Below are 21,686 nucleotides of genomic sequence, written 5' to 3' on the forward strand. Positions count from 1 at the left end.
GTTTGGCTCATGTTTTAAGTGCTTGGAGTTTACCCTACTGGATACAACAAGGAAGTAATAAATACAAAAGAAAATCTATGTTTAAAGTTTTTATTATCAGTATTTTTTTTGTTTTTGTTTTTTTACCATTTCTGGTTTCAAATAGCTCTTTCTTTGGAGACAGAACTGGAAGAACGGCGTGTTTATTTCATGGCTGACTCATCGGGGTCGTGTGGATAGGATAAATGCTTCAGAAGCTAATGCTCTATAGAGATAATTGTTTTTAATATAAAACAGTAAATGTTTAGAACAACAGGTTCCCCACTCCCCCCTTTCTGCCATGGCCAATAAACCATAAGAAAGGCCACACAGTTTACATTTTAATAATATTAAGTTACTTGGTGCCATGTTTTTGCAGTCTTTATTGGAAAGTGGAATAAATTGCACACAGAGGAGTCAGAAGAGGGAGAAATCATCATGAATAAACATAGATTCTGGGATGCATTTATTTTTTGGTTTCATCTCAGGAAGGTAGAAAGTTTCCTCGAGAAAACAGATGCCCCCATCCGTCCTGCTTTGGGGAAGGGTCTCCCATTCACTTCTGCAGAATAAAAGCTTTTAGGGAAGCAAGTACCACAGAACCGGTCGGTCAAGGAGAACGAACCTGGCCACCTTCGGTCATCGTTCTCACACACCCCATCCGAGAGAAATCTGTCTTTCAATACAGAACCAGATTGACTGCTTGGAAACCATCCAGTCCCAAAGCTCCAAGGCAGCCAGTCCTTCGACCTGCAATCCAGTAGTGAGAAACGTTGGTCCAGAGTGTTTCGTGGGAAGCCCAGTTTCTACGCCAATGCCAGTGCACACCAAGAGTCCTGACGGAGGGGGACGCTGAGTCCTGATTGCGGAGTCATGGCAGAAGCAAAAGTGTAATCCTCAGGCTCAAATTTGAACTCGGAGTGGCCGCCGGCCAGTGTATCGTCTGATTGGCTTTGAGCCTGGGGAGATGATGATAACGACTGAGTTAATATAAAACTATGGATGGTTTTTACGTAGTAATCTCACATTGAGAAAGTAATATAGCTCCTTTTGTTCGTCATCACTCAGGGATGTCATAGGCTCGTGCTAAGGTCTTCTCACTTATTACTGGGGCTAGGGTTTTCAAGGGTGCCCAAGGGAGTTTGTGGCACCTTTGCATTGATACTGAATGGAAATTTGGGGAAGGGTCTCCTATTCACTTCTGCAGAATAAAAGCTCACTCAGGCTCTATTGGCAACCCCAGCAGTTTGGCTGGACTGAATTCTTTGGGATGAAGGGGAAGTAGCAACAACAGAGTACAGAGAGCACGTTATCGGCAGAAGGATGATTATCATATTTGTCATAACGTAGGAACATAAACGTGACAGATCATGAGCATGATAGATTAGATCCGACAATAACTCTATACTCAGGAGAACCCCATAGCCAGGCAGAAGAGATGCTTTGTGCGGAGACGGACGTGCACAATTTCCGTCTCTCTCTATGTATCCCATTCAGAGAGTGCTGGGCACCTCTGCTTTCAGAAGCACTACACAAATCAGATTTATTGGTGTCAGGGGTAAACACCTCCCATAAACTGGAGATGGCTCCAAGCCAGGCAGCTTGGAGCTCAATCTGAGCTCCCCACAAATGCAGGCAAATTGAGCTTGGTTGGACCCAGCGACGAGACAACATGTAGCCACAGTACTTGGCATTGCAGACTGGGTCGCAGCCATCTCTTTACCGCATGGATAAAACCTGCTCAGGCAAAGCCTCAGGGCAAAAAAAGGGTCTTGTACCCGAGACCTGTAGGAACTGCTGATTTTGCTGTATCTGCACCAATGAAGTACAGCTCAAAGCTGCAAAGGGAGCTCCACCCAGTAGCATGTGCATCTAACTGACGTGTTTAGGGGGCTGGAATTTCCTACACTAGGCTCCTCATGCTTATACCGGTTTTACAACACCATAACTCCGCTGACCCCATTGCATTTACTTGTAGGTCAGCACTGAGTGAATTCAGATCACGTTCTACCTGGTCTCCACCTCCTTAAGTTTGCCACTTCCCGGGCATGTCTACATGAGATGCTCACTGTGCATTAGCCTAATAACACCACACAATAACACGTCACGGCAGAAACCATGCTAATAGCCTACTGTGCGGTGTTATTAGGCTAATGTGCAGCAAGTGTCACTAAATAACCGTGCGCCAGCACTACTGTGCAGTAACTCTAGGTACTGTGCATTTAGTTAATACTAAACTAAATGAGCAATATCTGAAGTGCGTTGATGAACGTGTAGATGCACCCCCTGTCCCTGAGCAAAGGTGCCAGGACTTTCAAGACCTCCTGCCCCAGGGAAGCCCCACAGATGTGCTCACTTGGCCCTGTTATGGGCAAGTCCTGCCCTGAAGTCTCATTCTGTACTTCATGGAGAATTTCCACACACACGGTTTTCATTCATGTTGGAACAAAAATAAAATTCAGAAACACTGAAACCCTTAATGGAAGGTCATTGCTGTTCCCTGCCCAGCTCTACAGAGTCCCCATACCAGTGCCTCATAGTTTCCAAAACAAAAGGTGCAACTGGAGGGAGAGGACACGCTAAGGGGATGTCCCGCACCAGGCAGCATCTAAACCAGCCTATTGCACAGAAACTTAAGAGCAGCTCATAGGAAGTCAGCGCAAGTCGCTCCCTCCTCTTGTGCCTTACCTGGGAAACCGACACGATCGTTTGTCCCGGGAACTGCGATGTCACACTGGGCTCGGTTTTTAAAGTGACGGTGCTGTCTGAGTTTGTAATGGAGGAAGGGGAGTTAGTGGCTGAAGTCGTCGACCCTGCAAGGCAATGGTTACAAGTTTGGTAAAGCAACACGGGCACTGACCACTTTTGAAAGCAGCGGCGGTTTATATTTGTATGTCCGCCTGCGCTTTCAGCAAAGGGGAGACTCTCCGATCTCACAGTGCTACTGTTGCATAGGAGTATATGGCACCACCAAAGTAGAGCTGACTGGTAGGGGACATGATAGAGAAACCTGGGTGGGAGGTAGAGACGTGATAGATGCATGCTTTATTTCTCATGCACCTGCCTGACAGAGGCTGGCAGTCCTTCAGAGTCCATCGGGGCTACCCTCCAATCTGCTGGAGGGTTGCTGCAAGTGAAGCATGAGGCCCGGGTTATCTGGGGCATGCCCGGGTCCTGCTTTTTCCTTCTACCCCCTCGTTGCCTACCTTAGCCTGATTGAGAGCCCTGCAGCCCCAGAACCCGTTACCCGTCCTGCTCCACACCATCTGGAAAGTCTGATGGCAGAGACATCAAGGGCTCCCAAAATGAATTTTCCTTCCTAGGTCTCTCACCTCATCGCTCCTGCCAAGCACCAATGGGTAAGACTAGGAATTGCACATGCCTTCTAAAAAGGCCAGCAGGTAAACAGTTAATGCACAGCTTTGTTTCTGTTGTCACACTACTTTGGGGAGTAAGCCCCCCCGCTGAGATGAATGGCACTGTTTGGACTCAAGAAAACAACAGTTCCTCAAGCTGCATCGGAAGGGTTTCTTTCCCACCACGACAACCAGAAGTCCCTCCTCACCCCCACGACTTTTTCTAAGAGAAGAAGAAGACCAACCAGCCGTCTCGGAGACCAACCAATTCCGTAGTAATACAATTACTCTAAACATCGGACCCCACTTATGGTCTAAGCCAAAAGCAAGGGCAAGTAAAGAACAGTACCTGTTGAAGTTTTGCCTTTGCTAATGTTTTTAGGCTTCCTTTTCCTCGTCTGGATGCTTTCCTTTTTCATTGCCAGAGGTCGTGGTACCTTGACATGCATAAAGTTGAGAACCATTAATATTGCATTTTACTTAGGTTGTAACCACAAATTTGCTGCTTTTCTGTTTACATACTGTAGTGTGTGTGATGCACTCACAGGCCTTGTCCTTCAGCACGTGCTATTTTTCTTTGCAATAGGCCTTGGCTGGAAGATGTATAAGGTTGAACAGCTAAAGGGTTTCCCACAATATTTTTCCCCCCTAATTTCCTATTTTCCTTTTCCTGATTTATTAGTGACCTCTACAACCGCATCTTATTACATTATACCAGCATCTGGGGAACTCAATGGTTTGCACATAATCATCACTTTAATCACTGGGCCATCAGTTTCTCTGGTCCAGACTAAAGGATTAAAACTGCTTTCTGACCTATGGGCAGGTTTTTGGTAATTCCCATCCTCAGTGGATAAAAGTTATTATGACAAAAATCCCATCCCCAATTCGACACTAACTGTCCCCTACGTAGAAGACGAGGGGCACCATAGATTCAGTCGGCATTGGGACTATCCTCTCTGAATGGTCCTTCCAGGTCAAGCGTAGTACGATTACAGTAAAAGAAAGCTATCCTCCTCAAACCAGGGAACTCCAAGGCTAGTAATTAATATGGATCTTCTTAACACATTGAAATAGAAATAGGAGCCAAAAAAGATTTGTGCCTTTGCCCCTGTGACAACAAAGTGGAAAGCAGAGCAACTGTATTTAAAATGCTTGTGTGTTAAGGCTGGAAGAGCCTGCTAATGATTACCTGCTCTGAGCGCTGGTATAACCCAGATCCCAGAGAGCCAGCTAGTCATTTCTGCATCAGGCCTGTCATTTCTGTTCGAGCAATGCTGCATCTCTTAGGAAGGTATACGGTGAAGTAATGGAGACTCCACCATGCCCGTAAGCCTTCATGGGTGAAAAGACACCTCATTTCTAGTCTGAATTTTTCTTCCTTCAGTTTCCAGTCACTGGATCTTGTTTTTTTGCCCTTTTTTCTGGTAGATGAACAAGCCATCTACCGTCAAAAAATTGAACCTGGGGAAAAGTAATCTTTTGGCCTTCTCTTGAAGCTAAACTAAACAGACGGAGCTTCTCATTATACAGCACTGGATCATTCTTGTAGCTCTTTTCTGAATCCTTTCCAGTTACTGGACTGGATGAAGCTGCTGCTTCGAATATAAAGTCAAGGCATGGTATTTTGAACCCCTTGGAAAATGATGAAAGGCATGCCTAGAATGGTTTCCTTCAGAGGATGAGCGAGTTCCTTACCCCATGGAGCTTCATGTATAATCCACAGGCGTTGCAGACGGGCTCTCCTTCTGCGTTGCGTCTCCAGAGGGTGGTGTTGGTTGTGTGACAGTTAGTGCAACAAAGACCAGCACGTCTAGATGATGACTATAAAAAATAGAACATATGCACGCGCATGAGACAAGAAAAAGTGGGAGTTTGCATGAAGAGGAAAAAGAAAAACCTCGGCTTATGCCGATTTCCTGGAAAATGAAAAATGCTGAAAAATGTACAAGATAACAAAATTCACATAAAAGAAATAGCATTCTAGTGAGATCATTTTAATTTGCAAATGCTTTTTTATTGAGATTGATAAACCTGCCAGATATCCTTTTAATCTCTTGCATTAATGTTAAACAAATCTGTTCCAAGAAGTAATATTTCATAACATGGTGCAATGATTTCTAAGCCATCCCGTCAGATGCAGAACGATTTTATAAGAACTGTTATCCAAGTTTATGAGCAGAAATTTTACAAACTCTGTAGAAGCACATTGTTGCTCTAACTCAACTATTCAACTGTACTGCCCACAACCCCCTCCACTAAATTACCAGCGGCCAAATTAAACTCTGGTCTAAAACTGCTGGGGTCAATGGTGTTACGTCAGTGTTGGCTGGACTTCGTAAATTCAGTATGAAAAAATTATGCTTTGTATGTGTTGCAGATGGTCCATCTCATCTGAAAGACCAAAAACACCAGATAAAAATTAATGAATGACCCATTTTTGTGGTGCACTGATTCTGGAATTAGGCCTCCAAATGACTGTTTCTTTACGGTAGAAGAAACACTTTTGCAGAAGCAGCAACTGTCAACCGTATCTGTCAGCTACATGCTCAGCCATTGGGAAAGTCAAGAGCTCCCAACCCAGGGTTTTAGCTTGTCAACTTATGGGTGTTTCATTATAACATCTCTTAATGCTAAGCATTCAAAGTATTTTAATAGGACACTTCAGTAAGTGGAAGCATACCAGCACCATATTTAATATTAAGGACTATCTCCACATTCAGATGTTTGACTGACATTCTTCAGCCTTGAGAAAACAATTTCAATTCATCACAGAGACAAATGACACATGATGTGAGCTAGGAAGAATTCAACATCTGTTTATTTTTCCATTGCGGCTTCCATTATTACTCAGCCTTGCGATAAATTAGGCGCAATGAGTAGGAATAAAAAAGAAAGGCTTTGCATCGTTAGTAGGCAAGTAGAGAATCAGGGGTGAGTTTCGGAGTTGTGGGCTGATGTGACACTCATCTGATTTTTTTTTATGTAAAGAGGCTTCATGGCAACTAGCAGCAAATAATGATGTTGCTTTATAAAACTTTTTCGCTTTCAAAAAAGTAACCTGTCAAAAACATAAAGCCAAGGTGCAATCTGGTTTAATCGGTACCTGTGTTAAACTTTTTCCTTAGCAAGTCCTGCCCCTAGCAAGAAGGACAGAGCCGTGATCGTACCTGGGCAAAATCCTGCTCTCGGAGATGCTACCTTAACTCTTGCCAGTCCATGAAAGCCCCATGTACAACCTGTGCCATGATCAATCCCGCAAAGTGTTCAGCCCCTCTGCTAAGCCAGGGAGAAAGGAGATCTGCCAATGCCCCCCTGGACTCGTCCCACCAAGGCAGCGTATACAGCAAGCTGATGGGATTACTCACAGAAATAAGTGCTACACCTGTTTCTGGGGGCTGGGGTTTCCAGAACTGCTGTTGCAGTTCCCACTGAAGATTGCAGGGACTTTACTAGGGAGCGGGACCCAAATAAGGCCAATGGGAAGAATCTGAAAGTCTCAGTGTTTGCAAGTTGAGCTACCAGCAGAGACACTTAGGGGCTGCCTGTATATAGTAACTGCCACTGGGTTCGGAGAAAGGGGGACTTCAAATTCGATAGTCGAGTGCCTCAGGACTTGAGTGTGTAGAGCGTGCGTGGACCTGTCCAGCTCTGTCCTGCCTTGAACCAGCGGACTCAGTGAAGGCTCAGGTCTCATGACAGGGGCTTGACCCAGCAGACGCCTACACACGAGCAGCGAGGCTGCTCCAACATGCTGTGATTGCAGCGCATCGGACCAGACCGCTGCACTGTGGTAATTACCGTGCTCCGGCATCTCATGCTCATGTCCCCATGCTCAAAAATGGCAGTGGGGGTGCGTTATCTAAAGTTCATTTTTTAGATAAAGCGCCCTTGCCACCATTTTAAGTGGGGGAATACCAATGCATGAAATGCTCCTGGCACTTGAATGGCTCTGCCACTCTAATTAGAGCTCTCTCCCCCCGCCCCCAGAGCATGTGTGTAAATGCTCCTGATCATTGCATTTACATTATAAATGGCACAAAACCAGTCCATGTCCTTATATGCCCAGACCACCACAGTCACTGGGTGCCTCGCAGTTGTGACTGGCTTTTATCCGCCCGAGTCTCTGCGAGGTAGGGAGGTGTTGTCCCCATTTCACAAATGGGAACTGAGGCACGGGTAGATTCACTGCTTTGTCCAAAATCAAATGCAAACGCCGCGGTGAGGCGGGAGCAGACCCACCACCTCTTCAGTCCACTGCCTGACCCACTAGTAAGATCTTCCTAAATTTTTGGCCCCAGTTTTGATGAAAGTGTAACACGTATCCGACCGAACCCAGAACCAGCTATTTCTCATAAAATCCTCCTTTTCAATCTGACCCTCCTCCTAATGAGCTCAATGAGAGCACAACCAAGGCTCACCAAGTTACCAAAAATATCATGTCTAAGCACTCTCTGCCATTGGCCATTCTGAATTTTGAAAGAAAGACACAGTCAAGGCTACTTGTGCTCACTGAAGGACACGACTACAATACGGTATGGCGAATTTCCCAGCAGTTCACTTAAAAGCAAACGCGTTCCTGCCTGCCCCCGCCCCATCTGCCTTTGTAGCGTCCTGACCTTGTCTAGGAAGCGATTGACTTCAACATTGTGCTGTAGTGTTTATTTATACAAATGCAGTGTACACTTAAACAGAAAAGCTCTTCATGGGCTGCACTTGACAGCAACTGCTGCTGATAAGCTCAAGGAATCGTTAGTTTGAGCGCACTGAATACAGCCCACGTTATAAAAGTTATACCGAGACTCTGCCAGAGTTCGTAGCCCCGAGATGCGAGGAATTCAGACTGGATGGAGCTGTCTGAGAAGTCGGGCCAGCGTTTGCAGCGAAACCACCAAGTCCCCAGAGAATCACGTAGTTTCATTTTCGAACCCGGAAATGAAATCAGGCGAGTTGCACGGAAAATACCTTTGGACCCGAGACCGTTCAGTCAAAACGCAGCTAAGCTTTTTGCCGCATTTAGACAGGCCCAACTGGTGGGAGAGTCGCTTCGCTTAAAATCCTGCCGGATCAGATGAACTTTATGAGTATGGGCTGCGGGGAGTGGACCTGGGTCAGCTTGTCTAGGCAAAATCCTGCTCTCGGAGATGCTGCCTTAACTCTTGCTGTGATCAGTCCTGCAAAGTGCTCAGCACGTGCACTAAAGCCCTAGGGAAAGGAGAGGAGCGCCATGCAGATCTGCCAGAGCCACCCCGGAGTCGTCCCACCAAGGCAGCCTATACAGCAAGGACATAGCAGAATATCCCTGTTTGAATCTGAGCCCTGCCTCTGACCTCCCGGCTTTGAACGAACCTGAAACTCCAGGGATTTGCGATCGCGTGAACTGAAATTCCTGGGGACATTAATCAAAACACGTGACATCCTAGAAAAATAGGGCTGAAAGGGACCTTAGGTCATCTTATTCAACCCCTCCTCATGGCAGGATCGGCTCTGTCTAAACCGTCCCAAATAAATGCTCGTCTAACCTGCACTTGCGAATTGCCAATAACAGACACGCCACAACTGGCATAGATAAACCGTTTCAGTGATTTTCTGTCTTGCAGCTGGAAAGTGCTTCCTCATATATAACCCAGATCTCCTTTGTAGAAATGTATGCCCCTTAGTTTGTCCCTGATAAAGTTCACGCTGACCTAGGTAGATCCCTATTCACTTCGTATGGCATTTACTATCCAACCCCAAGTCAGGTTCCCCGAAGCGGTATTACCTCCACGCAAACAGTTAAGGTATAGCTGTCATAAAAGACATGTCTGAAACCCCTCTGTCAAGGGAATCCTCTGCCCCTCGTCAACTGTGATTGCCATTATTGGTTGACTTTGTGGTTATCTGACATGCGCTGTAAAAATTGTCATGCTTTTTTGCTCTTGGTTTTCTTTCCCCCTGCACCAACAGTATAATCATTTCTGTGGAACACGTCCATGCACAAAGCACTGCTCTAGCACAATGATTTCAGGAGACACTGCAGACACTATAGCATGTTTCTGTGCAGTATCCGAACGGCAAAGCTCTAGGGCTACTGAAAGAAAAAAAAGGTAACTTCAACGTGCCGGGCAGTAACGGCTTCCTCAGCATCGGCCCCCTCTGACAATTAGCAGACTGAACAAGGACTCCGGTAAGACCTCAACAGCTGGCTCCAAACTAGATTTTAATAGTCAAGGCTGTTCAGCCCCACAGAGACAATGCACTACTTGTGCAGCAAGCCCTGAATCTGTGGCCATTTCTGCAATAACTCAGCTTTCTAATCCGAGCAGTTCCCAACGAACTCTGTAGGACTACCTATGGGTAACAAGCCACGTGTGCTTCCAGGACCAGGTCCTAACTTAATAGTTATAAAACATTTCAAAGTACCTTGTCTATAAAAGGTGTCTGTAATGCAAAACTCTGTCCTATCCCATCTCTGAGCTACTGCTTTCTATTGAAATCAGTACTAGCATCTTATTCGTTTTAAAGACAACACTGATACAACTCATACATCACAGACCAGCTGCCTGTGCTGCCTACAGAATGTCACCCTTATAATGCACTAGCAATCGTACACTTCTTGCTCTACTGTATCATCTTATACATGAATAGGCTGACTGATGTGAAACTGCTGAGTATCATTCCCACTGCACTGCATAAAGTCTTTCTGAAGTCTCTAGCAAAGGGTGTATATTTTTATTTGGTGGCACTTTGCATAGTAAAAAGAGCAGGCATCAACATAACACACAAGGAAATAGCTGGTTACAAAACTAAGAACCTAAAACACAACAGCAGCTGCCTAATTGCAATGTCTGCATCTCCAAGCACTATAAGGAGGCATAACTGAACTGCTCCTAAGGTTATTGATACTGTAATATTTATCTGAATTGCCTAATAAAAGTACAGGGCACTTTCCCTATCAACGAGGCTAGCAGAGGACAGATGACACGCAGTGCTTTGCTCCCCCCCTCACCCCCCACAAAGCAAAGCAAAGCAAAGCAAAGCAAAGCAAACACCTGTGGAACAAACTTTGTAAACTTAGAAAATTGCAAGACGAAATCTGTAATTTCTGTAACCAGATATTTCCCTGTGTGTTACTTTGATGTCGGGGTCTTTTCTTTTTACTATGCAAAGCCCCGCTGAATAAAAAGACAAGCCTCTTCCTAAAGATTTCAGAATTAAATGTGAAACTTAATTTCAAAAAAATTGTTTTATGAGGCTAAAGACACACCCAGGAAGACACCAGGTACCAAAAGCTAATCCTTGAGGGATTTGCTGAGAATTTGCTAAGTAATAATCTGAATAATAAATACCACCAAATCCACGGTAGGACTTTGCATGCAAACAAAGGGAAAAATGGAACAAGCAGAAATGGCCCTTTTCCTGGACTATGTGAAGAGACCAACCCCGCTGTTTTTATTTGAGCTGCTTTCAGGGTCAGGACCCAGTATTATAGCCTCCTCGTTCACTGAATTGGGCATCACATACTGCTTCCCATGTTAGAGACAGCTGCAGGGCACACTCAGCTCTCATTCACTTTCCATTCACTGCCCATTCATTTTCCTTACAAATCCAAAGTCAGTTAGTCTGTACAAGGTTGCTAGAGCAGCCAAAACTGCCCTTGAGTTGGGCGTGAGAAATGGTTGTGGCAATAAGATCGACTGCTGCAACATCCTTGTGTTGTCCAGTGCCTGCAACTGCCGAGATGCATGAGATCTGCTTCACTGCTCCTGCAGCGCTGAAGTCAGTGTGAACTTTCCCAGCGGCTTCGGTGGATGCCAAGTCAGCTCCACTAGTTACAAAACCCTGCCCCACTACTTCAAAAAATGCCAAGACCTATCTGACCACAGCAGCATTTGGGCAAAGGCACAGTACTGGTTGCAGAAGGGCTTCCCAGACAAAGTCTGACTCCTCTCGGGCGCAGTATGCTTCGGGCACAGCCCCACGTCCCTGCAGCCTGAGCCAGGGGACTGAACATAAGAAGGGCAACGTGCACAGAGGGGTTTAGCTGAATGTCAGGTTCTCTGCTCCATCATGGGGGATTGGGAGTTACTGGTTGCCAATCAATAATGATTCAGCAAGGCAGGGATCCAGTATAAGGAAAGTCCAAATACTGAACTTATCCTGCCAGTAATACCTCCACAAAAAACCCTTAGTAGCATGTCCCAACTAGTCCTGAAGCAAGTCCAGAGCAGCAGAGACTTGAATTTCACATGTACCATTCATTATATCCCCCCAGCTTGGACACCCCATTAGAAGCAAGAAATACATGGGACTGAGAGCTGAACCTCCCCACCCTCCCTGCCCTTTCTAACCCAGTTGGCTTTCCCTCTTACGAAGTAAAACCAATTCTCCGTTCTCCAGAAAACTGCAGGGCTCTGAAATTTGGTTTCATCCCAAATTAGGATAAAAGTCAGGCAAAACCTTTACTTTGTGCACCGACTGAAATATTTGGAAATATTTCCCTTCTGCTTTGCTGAACTGTGTTGCGCGGACAAGGTCTTAACGCTGCATTTTTATAAGATCATAGCATTTAATTTTGACTGTGCCGTCACGTTTCATAGGATAGCGTAGTACCCAAAATGATAAAATTAAAAGGGCGTTGGTAATTTTCCAAGGAAAAAAGTTGACCCGATCAATACGTTCCTGGGAAACATGATTTGTGGAATCAGTACGGTCCAATGGAAAGCAGTCGGAAATGAACATTTTTGACCTACGCTACTCAGACGGCTGCAGCAGAAGTGGAAGAGGAGCTGTGATTGGGACTAATCCAGGGAAGCCCAGAAAATAGCCACTGCTCCACTGACCAGCCTGGATATAGTGCCACGGGGGAGTGCAGGAGACCTAGCTCAGCGGCTCTCCAGGCAGGAACAAGAATCTAATTCAAGGGGGAACCTATTAGCCTCCATTTCGTTTTAGCCCTTTTTGTGAGCTGGAAGAACAATCCTAACAGCAAACACCGCTCTGGAGTCACTTTGTACAAGTACCGCGAGATCCAAGCACAGACCTGGCCGATTTTTCTTTCTGTTGCTATTTCAACCCTTCCACACTATTTTCTCTAACGAAATTAGTGGCCTTTCTCTGGATTTGCATGCGTGTAAAAGAGAGCAGAGACAGGGACACCGAGCAGACTGAAGCACACGAGAAATTTTCCAGGGACACATTTTTTTCTGTCAGTTAAAGCAAAAATGCTTCATTTTGACAGAGGCATATTTTAAAACCCAGAGTGCAATGTTTTGATTTTCCATTTAGAGAGGAATATATCTTTCAAATATTTACCTGTATTATGCAGGGCATTATGGAAGATAAAATGTAAAAAAAAAAAAATCAAAATCAAAATCAGAATGAACCATTTTGATCAACATGTTAGTTGATCTTTAAAAAAAAAATAATGTCGTGGAAGGTTTCAAAATGTTTTGTTTTTATTCTATTTAAGAAGAAAAATAAATTGAATTAATCCAGTCTCCCGCAACACGAAAAACCCAGCTCTTACATAGAGCTGATTCACACACACAAGTATCCTGGATATTTCCAATGACTGATTTTCAAGGTAAAACTTTTACATCTAACAACTAACTTTACACATTCAAAAGTGAATTTATATGAGAAAAAAACATCCCCTCCCTCTTGCCACAAACTGCGATGAGATTCAAGAGAATCCAACACCTGGAAGATTAATACTACAATCTGAAGACACGGCAAGCAGCTAATTAAGAGTACAGATCTAAATCTAAACTTCAGCCAACCCTGACAGCTGAGAGGCATCACTGACTCCCTGGGGCTCCAGCCTATCCTATTTATTTAGCTGGGGCCCAATTCTGCTTCCACACAACTTTTCAGCCAGCTCTGACATCTATGGAAAAAGGATTGATCAGAGATCAGAGGCTGTTCCCCATATCCAGAAAGCAGGGTAGATATGCACCTTCACAGACTAATTAAGTGATATATATTTAGTGGTATGTATCTACATATGTGTATTTTGTATGCATACAGCACAAGCTTTCCTGAACCCAAGTTCCCTTCAACAGATGCTGTGAAAGGAGGTGCAGAAAGCAGAGTATAGGAAGGAGAAAGAAATTAGAACACAAAAGCCAAGGAAGAAGGGTGAAAGAGAGAGGTAGCCAGCCCTGAAAAGTAATTTACAGATCTCTTTACCCAAGATTATATCGAATCTAGGAGGGAAATGTATTGGTATGACTGATATATAAAATATACATACATATATGAGTGCATAAAGTCAATATATGTGTGGGTAAAGTCAGTTGCATATGTATCCTATACACACACACATATATACCTACACACACACACACACATATGTATTCACATATAGTATATATCGTATGTATTAATATATTAATACAGATACGTGTGTGAATATAGATCTATATCCATCTACTGTATATATATATTCACACACATATCTGTATTAATATATATTAGTAGATATGATATATATGTATATATGACTGCGTATCTGTGTATGTATGTGTATATATATGTGTATATGTGTGTGTATACACACGTGTATATGTATATATGTGTATGTGTATGTAGAGATATATACACACACAGATATATATTAATACATAGAGATATATACACCTACACACACATATACGTGTATATATACACACACATACGTACACACGCATCAAGTGAGAGATATATATCTATATATGCAACTGACAGTACCCGTACATATGTCTATATATTACTCACATACAGACAAATACATGCATAGAAATGTGTATAGACTCACACACACATAAGGACGTAAACACAGACCTATACGTGTGTATTTGGATATAGCCGGGAGGGTGTATAAACCCGAACAGCTCTACCTATGTATGCTAAGACCTTTTTTCCAAGTACTTAGCTGGTCTCTAATTCAAGACATCACACATCTACTCCACGAACCTCTCCTGCCCACATATGCACTTGTATCCGGGTGCGAGTACACACCACCACAGGGGAGCTACCCCCTGCAGTGAAATGATGCCCCTCTTTCTCAGCTGCCTGCGGGCGCTGCCGGCCCCGCTGCACAGCTCGGGCCCCGCGCAGCCCTGCCGAGCTGTGCCAGTGGCGGCCCAGGCCCTTCCTGGTGCCGCAGGGCAGGGCTGGCCCCCTTCCCCCTAGCGCCGGCCCTGCCCGCCGTGGGGCTGAGCTCTGCCGCTGCCCCAGCCGCAGCCTCCCCCGGGCCCGCAGCCCCCTGGCCCGTGCAAGCGCGGCGGCCTCACCAGTCTCTTCTGCGGCTTGATGAGCGGCCGGTTGATGCCGTTCATCTTGTGGTAGAGCCCGCAGGCGTTGCACAGGTAGTGCCCGGTGCCGTCCTTCCTCCACAGCGGCGTGGACATGGCCCCGCAGTTCACGCACTCCCGGCCGTCGCCGGGGAACTCCTCCAAGTACTCTGCAACCACAGACCCCCGCCCCGCCGTCAGGGCGTGACACCGGCGTGCGTGCAAACGAGCGGCTCCCCGCCCGGGGTGACACGCCGGGGCCGTGCATGCCCGCGTCCCCTACGCCCGACCCGCCGGGTTTCGCCCCCCCCCACGCACCCATCCGTGCCAAGCCGGGGGGCCGCGTGCCCCACGGGGCCCGGCGTCACCTACCGAAGGTGGCTCTGCGGCCGGGCAGGCCCTGCCTGCTCTGCAGGCTCTGCAGCACGCTGCTCTCGAAGGGCCCGGCGGGCCAGGCCGGGGCCATGTCCGGGCTCACGTAGGCCGGGTAGGCGCCGGAGTAGGTCCCGCCGACGGAGCGCACCAGGGCGCCGCCGTACTGGTCCCGGCCGGCGCTGCCCAGCAGCAGCGGGCTCTGGTAGGCGCCGTCGCGGCCGGCCGCGCTGCTCACGGGCGGGCTGTGCGAGTAGGAGAAGCCGGGCGAGGCGTGCGGGCTGCCCGCGCCGAAAGCCGCGCCGTCGGGGCCCGCCTGCGCCCAGCCCGGGTGGCCCTGCGGCGCCGGGTCGCAGCCCTGCAGGTAGGGCAGCGGCTGCAGCACGCGCGGGCTGGGCACGTACACGGGCGGGCTGGCCGCGGGGTGCAGGAAGCCGCCGGAGTCGTGCGGGTAGGCCGGCTGCCCGGGGCTGGGGGCCAGCGCCAGGCTCTGGTACATGGCGGCTCGGCCGGCGCGCGCGGGGCGCGGCAGCTCAGCGGCGGGCACCTGAAACGCCGAGCCGAGGGTCACGGGCCGGGCCGGCTCGCCGCGCCGCGCCGCGCGGGCCCTCAGCGGAGCCCGGAGCGCCCCCGCGAACAAAGCCCACCCCAGCTGCCCCGGCCCCCGCGGCCCGCGCCCGTCGGGGCTCGGCTCGGCTCGTCGCGGCCCCGCGCGGGAGCCGCACGCCCGGACGGCGCGGCCGGGGGCCCGGGAGCGGGGCGCCGCGGTACTCACCGCGTGGCGGGCAGCCCCGCATGGCTGGCGCGGCGCGGCGCGGCCCGGCCGGCAGCGGAGGAAGAGCCGGCGGGAGAGGGGCGGCCCCGGACTGCTGCGGCCGCCACCCCGCCGTGCCAGCGCGTCCCGCCCGGGGCGGCCCCTGCCGCGGGGCAGTTGTAGGGCCGGCCCACGTGACCCGCGCTAGGTAGGCCCGCGGCTCCGCGAGCGGGTGTGGGCCGGCGGGGGCGGGGGCTGCCCCGGCGTGCGGGGCCGGCTCCGGCTGGGCGCCGGGAAGTTGTGCGGGGTTGCCCCGGGGCAGGGCCGCGTCTGTCCGGGTCGGGTCCTGCCGGGCCCAGGAGCCCGCTGGCTTCGTCGGCTCTTTTTCATCTATCTATCTATCTATCTATCTATCTATCTATCTATCTATCTATCTATCTATCTATCTATCTGTCTATGTCTGTCTGTCTTCCTGTGTTTGGGTGCATGCGTCTATCCATTTTTCTGCCTTTCTGTGTGCGGATGTACGTATCTATTTCTCCGTCTATGTGTTACGTGCGTGTCTCTCGACCTAGCTATGTGTGCATGTCTATTTTTCTGACTGTCTTAATATGTTTGGACGCATGTCTCCATTCTTCTTTCCATGTATGGCTCGGTCTATTTATTCTGGCCGTGTCCATGTTTTGCTGTCTGTGTCTTCTGCATGTAGCTATTTTTCTACCGGTGCGTGTCTGTTTTTCTGCCGGGTTTTCTCTGTTTGTCTCTCATTTGCATCGGTGCGCGCATGCACGCGTGTTTCTGTCTGCCCGTGTGTGTGTTATGCGTGTAGCTATTTGGCGTGTCTGTCGGCCTGCCCGGGTTTCTGTGGGTCTCTGTGGGTCACGCACCTATCTGTTTTTCTCTCCCCGGTTCTGGCTGCGCGTGTCCCTAGGCAGGGCAGGGCGGGGCGGGGCGGGGCGGGGCGGGGCGGGGCGGGGGTCCCGCTCCCCACGGCCTTCCGACGGCCCCGCGGGAGCCGCCCTGCCCCTGAAGGGCCGTAGAGACCCCCCGCCCCCACCAGCTGCCCCGGGGGCGGGGGATCGGGGTCTGCTCCGGGGTCGGGGCCGCGCGGGGCCGGGACCAGCCACGTCGCGGCGAGGGAAAGCCGCTCCCCTCGGCCTGTGCGGAGCCCCCTGGCTCGCCCACGCGGGGACCCGCGGGCCCCTGTCCCCGCGCGGCTGTGCCGGGCCCGGCCCGGCCCGGGGTGCGCTCCTTCGGGAGAGGCCGGGGGTGGGAGTGCAACGGGAGCGTGGGCTGTGCCGGCCCCCGCCGCCCCCGCGGACGAGCCCGGCAGAGACCGAAAACCCACGCGGGGGTGGAGAGGCGGGTAAATACACGGCGCAGGAGCAGATGCCGGTGTGTGCGCGTGCATCTACACGTATGCATCCCCGTACCTTTGTGTGTGAGTGTGTGTACACTCCCCTCTATCTGATATAAATATGGACGTGCATGTATGCACACATAACACCCCCGTACTGTATCTATATAGCTGTGTGTGTGTGTGTGTGTGTGTATGTAGTTATACGTGTGTGTAGTGGATAAAGGGGTACAGCCTTTAGCACTATAAATGAACAAACACACACACACAAACACCCCTTATTTTCTCTCTCTCTAGAATACACCTACACGTGTATAAGTGTATATTTTTACACACAAACACACACAAACACCCCTTATTTTCTCTCTCTAGAATACACCTACACGTGTATAAGTGCGTATTTATACACACAAACACCCTTTATTCTATATGTGTGTGTGTGTATATACAATACACCTACAAGTGTATAAGTGTACATTTATACACACAAACACTCCTTATTCTATCTAGCTATGTAGAATACAACTACAAGTGTATAAGTGTATATTTTTACACACACACAAATACCCCTTATTTTCTCTCTCTCTAGAATACACCTACACGTGTATAGGTGCATATTTATACACACATACACCCTTTATTCTATGTCTCTGTGTGTGTGTGTGTATATATATAATACACCTACACATGTATAAGTGCATATTTATACACACAAACACCCTTTATTTTATATGTGTGTATGTGTGTATACAATACACCTACATGTGTATAAGTGTACATTTATACACACAAACACCCCTTATTCTATCTATGTAGAATACAACTACAAGTGTGTAAGTGTATATTTTTACACACACACAAATACCCCTTATTTTCTCTCTCTCTAGAATACACCTACACGTGTATAAGTGTACATTTATACACACAAACACCCTTTATTCTATGTGTGTGTGTGTGTATATATATAATACACCTACAAGTGTATACGTGTATATTGATACCCCTCCCCATATATGTATACGATGTACACGTATATTGACGCCCCCCGCGCGTGCGAGGATAGCCGTGCCCTCCCGCTCCGGGGCCGGGCAGGCGCTCACGCCGCGCATGGGCCACACGTGCCCTGGCGGAAAGCTGCGCGGTTTTCACTCGCGCGCCCCGCAGGATTGCTAGAGCGGGCATTTCGGGCCCCGCAGCCCGCGGCTCGCCCGCCGCGGGCCGGCTCTCGCCCCTTGCCCTCCGCGCCCCGGCCGCAGGGAGATGCCCCGTCCAGCGCCGGGCCGGCCGGGAACACAGGCGGCCCTTGGGACCCAGCCCGTGCAAGTGGGGGCTTTTCCAGGGCGCTGGGACAGACCGCGTGGTGCCCTTGGTCCCCGGGGGCCTTCCTCCCCCCACACACCTGGCACTTGATTTGCAGTGGGGTTAGGGCAGCTCTGAGGGCCCAGGCAGGCAGGACCTCTGCTATGTGCGGGGCGTGGGCATTTCCCATCCAAATTCAAGACGAGAGCAGATGCACTGAGGTGCTACCCAAAGGCACCTCCCAACAAGCAGCGACGGCGCCCCCGCTCCGGATTCAGCGACCCGCACCCTCTTCCTCTGCCCCGTGATGCCGATCGCTTTCCCACCCGTGCCCCCGGCAGTGCCCCAGACGATTTGTTTGGAGAACGCCCCTAGCACGCACAAATCATGCTCCCTTCTCTTAAGCAGCGGGAGCAGAGCCACGCAAAATCCCCAGCACTTACTGGCATCCCCCCCGCGCGCCATAGCCCACGAACACCCACTCCCCCCAGCTCGGGTCGCTTGGCCAGACCCTCCGCTGCCCCCTTGCCCTGATCCAGTCAGGGCCCGCTCTAAATTTGATCCTTCGAGGGTCGTAACATCTTGGCTGGGGCAAGGATCAAAGTTTTCCTTGGGTTTGCTAAGCACCACCCACTCCTGGGGGAGCGTCTCCCTTGTCTGGGAACAGGCAGCGGAAGGGAAACAAAGAGAGGCGATGTCTCTGGGGAGCCCCGAAGCCGTGCAAATCATTAGCCCCAATCCAGCCACAGTGCCATCTGCCCCCTCCGCAGCATGGAGATACAGGTGGCAAGGAGCAAAACAGCTTCTCCCTCCGACTTCCAGCGATGGACTTGAAGCGCCTTCGCGAATGAGGCGAGGCAGCGAATCCCCATCCCCGCGAGGCCCCAGCAAGCCCAGCCAAGAGGGTGGGGGACCAGTATGATATGTCCCCTGCCTACCTGTTCCTGGAGATGCCTGGCCTCTGTCCCAGGGCATCCATCCCGGTGCCCCGTGCGGCCTCCCTGGGGCTAATTCCCACCCGTGGCACCGAAAGGAATAAAGGAGGCAGGGTGAAATGATCCCAAGGGGCTGGAGGGAGGTGGGGACATCCCAGGCCTGAGCTCTGGCGAGGGATGAGGAGCCATTGGGAAGGGTTCAACCAACCCCTGGCTCCATGGACAACAGCATTTCCCTCTCCCAGCCGAGAGAAAGGGTGCAGAGAGGTGGAAAGGGCCATCCCGTTTAAGTCAATGGCTGGGCAGCCCTTCTCCCAGGGGCTCACGGCTTAGAGGGGGTCAGGGGCTGATCCTGCTCCTGCGAAATCAAGAGGAGTTTGCCAAGGGCATCGAAGGGAGCAGGGCCAGGCTGTACGCACCTTCGGCTCTGATCCCCACAAGTGCCTGGACACACGGGATTTCTCTCATGGGTCACACGACTCACGGGTACAAACCGTGCATGCCGGGGACATTCGTGGCACAGCAAATGACTGGCAGTCCTGACTTCCAGTCCCTGCCTCCTTGCTCCCCCATCACCCAGCTCTCAGCTTGGGGGCGTGTGATATTTTTCAGAAAATGGCCAGCATTTCACAGAACAAACCCAGCCCTGGGCTGGCCGAACCGAGGGTCCCGGTGCTACCCTCCCACCTGGCAGAGGCCAGCGGCCGCTGATCTCCCAGGGCCATTTGGCTTCCCCCCGGTGCAGTCGGCTCCCCCACCACAAAGGCAAGAAAGGAGAGGTGGGGGGAAGAGGAGGCTATTTCGGTATATTAACCTCCTTGTGGCCAGGTGAAAGGTTACGTTCACATGATTCATTGGAGGCTGAGAGACAGCACTTTGTTGCTAGGATTTTGGGGAATGCGGAGGGCTCCAGCGAAGGAGTCTGAGTAATCTTTAAGGGAGAGAGCCAGGCTCCTGTCTGACGGCTGCAGGCCCAGCAGCTCTGTGTTTCATTTCAGACTGTCACCCTCCTATCTCTCCGCTCACTCCCAGCTCCAGCTTGCTGCCAGATCTTGGGAACTGTTAACTCAGACAAATTTATAGATGGAAAAAAGAACAGTTAGCCATTGTTCCTGGAGCAGAAGGGCTCCAGCCACCTAAGTCATGATGTAACCTGGCTACTACGTGGCTCGTGGAAAGGTGCAAAGGATCTTTTCTCCTCCCTTCCCATTTGGGGTCGCACGACGCTGAAATGTCCGAGTCTTTTTTGAAAAACGGTATTTAGGAGCTTTGGGAAATGTTACGGTTAAGCACCTGGATTCTCCAGCCGTGGCATCTTGGAGCCACGGAGTCAGTGACACCAACACTCAGCATTTGGATTGCACGTTTCATACTATTCGGTGTTTTCTTTTTTAAAGCCATGGATGTGATTTAATGCAAGCGGAGATTCTCCTGTAAGCAAAACAGTAAGATCCCATTACAGTTTGGTTTACAGAGTAAGGTGTGAAAACGTGACACTCCAAAAAATCGAGAGGAAAATAAAATGAACTCCACATTCATCAGCTTCTTTTTCTTCTCCTTTTTTTTTTTAAATGCTGTGATTTTGGAGAGGCGTGACTCATAGGTTTTGAAAGCCTGGACTCAGCTGTGCTGGAGGAGGTCTGAGGGTAAAGCGGGGAAAGGTTAGGAGAGCCTCTGGTTAAGCTGTTGCATCTCTGTCTCATTTTTCTTGTTTCTAAACTGGGCATCCTATCCTCCTAGGGGGAAAGGAGATTGTTATCACTCTACGCTCAGACTTTTCTGGGGGAAAAAAAAATCAAGCGGTGTTTGTTCATCTTTGTGTGACATCCCTGGCCATACAGGCAGTGGTGGCTTCTGAGCTGTTATTTTGGAGGAGTTTGGGACCTGAGCACCTGTGGTAGCTCAGCACAGAAGCAAGCATTCCCACAGCAAAACCCTACCTGCATTGCTGTCTTCTCACCATTTTGGGCGTAGCAGGAAATACTTTGAGCTGCTTGAGAACAGGCGGAGTGGGACACCGCTCTTCCGGGAATACAGACGTTTTGCAGTGCTTAGCACTGAAGAGATCTATTGACATCTGTATCCCAAGCAGGCCTGGCTGTAGAAACGGGGAAGAAGAAAAGTCAGAATACACCCACAGTCCTATTTCCCCATCGTTTCCCTACTGCAGCCTTAACTGGCAGGAACCTGGCCACCAGTAATTTTCACATGGTGTGAAACCCCAGACCAATCTTCTGTAACATGACTGTGCCTTATTGAAAGGATTAATCACATCTAGTACTAATCACACTTTTCATTTCATTTCAGTCCCTGTGTAAAATTATTGACTAAAGCACTGGC

The 21,686-nt window shown here is 49.5% G+C and overlaps 1 protein-coding gene across 1 annotated transcript; it reads right to left on the reverse strand.

Annotated features, from left to right (window-relative positions):
- Positions 1–368: 368 nt before the first annotated feature.
- GATA5 (GATA binding protein 5) lies at positions 369–16,639 on the reverse strand. Its single transcript, XM_090020467.1, has 7 exons — positions 15,777–16,639; positions 15,002–15,548; positions 14,630–14,799; positions 5,073–5,198; positions 3,724–3,811; positions 2,707–2,831; positions 369–977 (listed from the first exon to the last, which is right to left on the reverse strand). The coding sequence occupies exons 2-7, from the start codon at positions 15,498–15,500 to the stop codon at positions 825–827; spliced, it is 1,161 nt and encodes a 386-aa protein (XP_089876593.1). The 5' UTR covers positions 15,501–15,548; positions 15,777–16,639; the 3' UTR covers positions 369–824.
- Between the last annotated feature and the right edge of the window lie 5,047 nt (positions 16,640–21,686).

Source organism: Crocodylus siamensis, chromosome 10 (assembly GCF_052110815.1).
Source record: "Crocodylus siamensis isolate JL-2025a chromosome 10, ASM5211081v1, whole genome shotgun sequence".
In the NCBI taxonomy this organism is placed as follows: Eukaryota; Metazoa; Chordata; order Crocodylia; family Crocodylidae; genus Crocodylus; species Crocodylus siamensis.

What these genes read in the sequence shown, in the direction of transcription:
- GATA5 (XM_090020467.1), bottom strand. Translation starts at nt 15,500, where the DNA reads ATGTACCAGAGCCTGGCGCTGGCCCCCAGCCCCGGGCAGCCGGCCTAC. An exon ending in CGGCCGCAGAGCCACCTTCG is followed by an intron (nt 14,800 to 15,001) that starts GTAGGTGACGCC and finishes CTGTGGTTGCAG; the next exon opens with AGTACTTGGAGGAGTTCCCC. An exon ending in CAAAGGCAAAACTTCAACAG is followed by an intron (nt 2,832 to 3,723) that starts GTACTGTTCTTT and finishes ATTGCCTTGCAG; the next exon opens with GGTCGACGACTTCAGCCACT.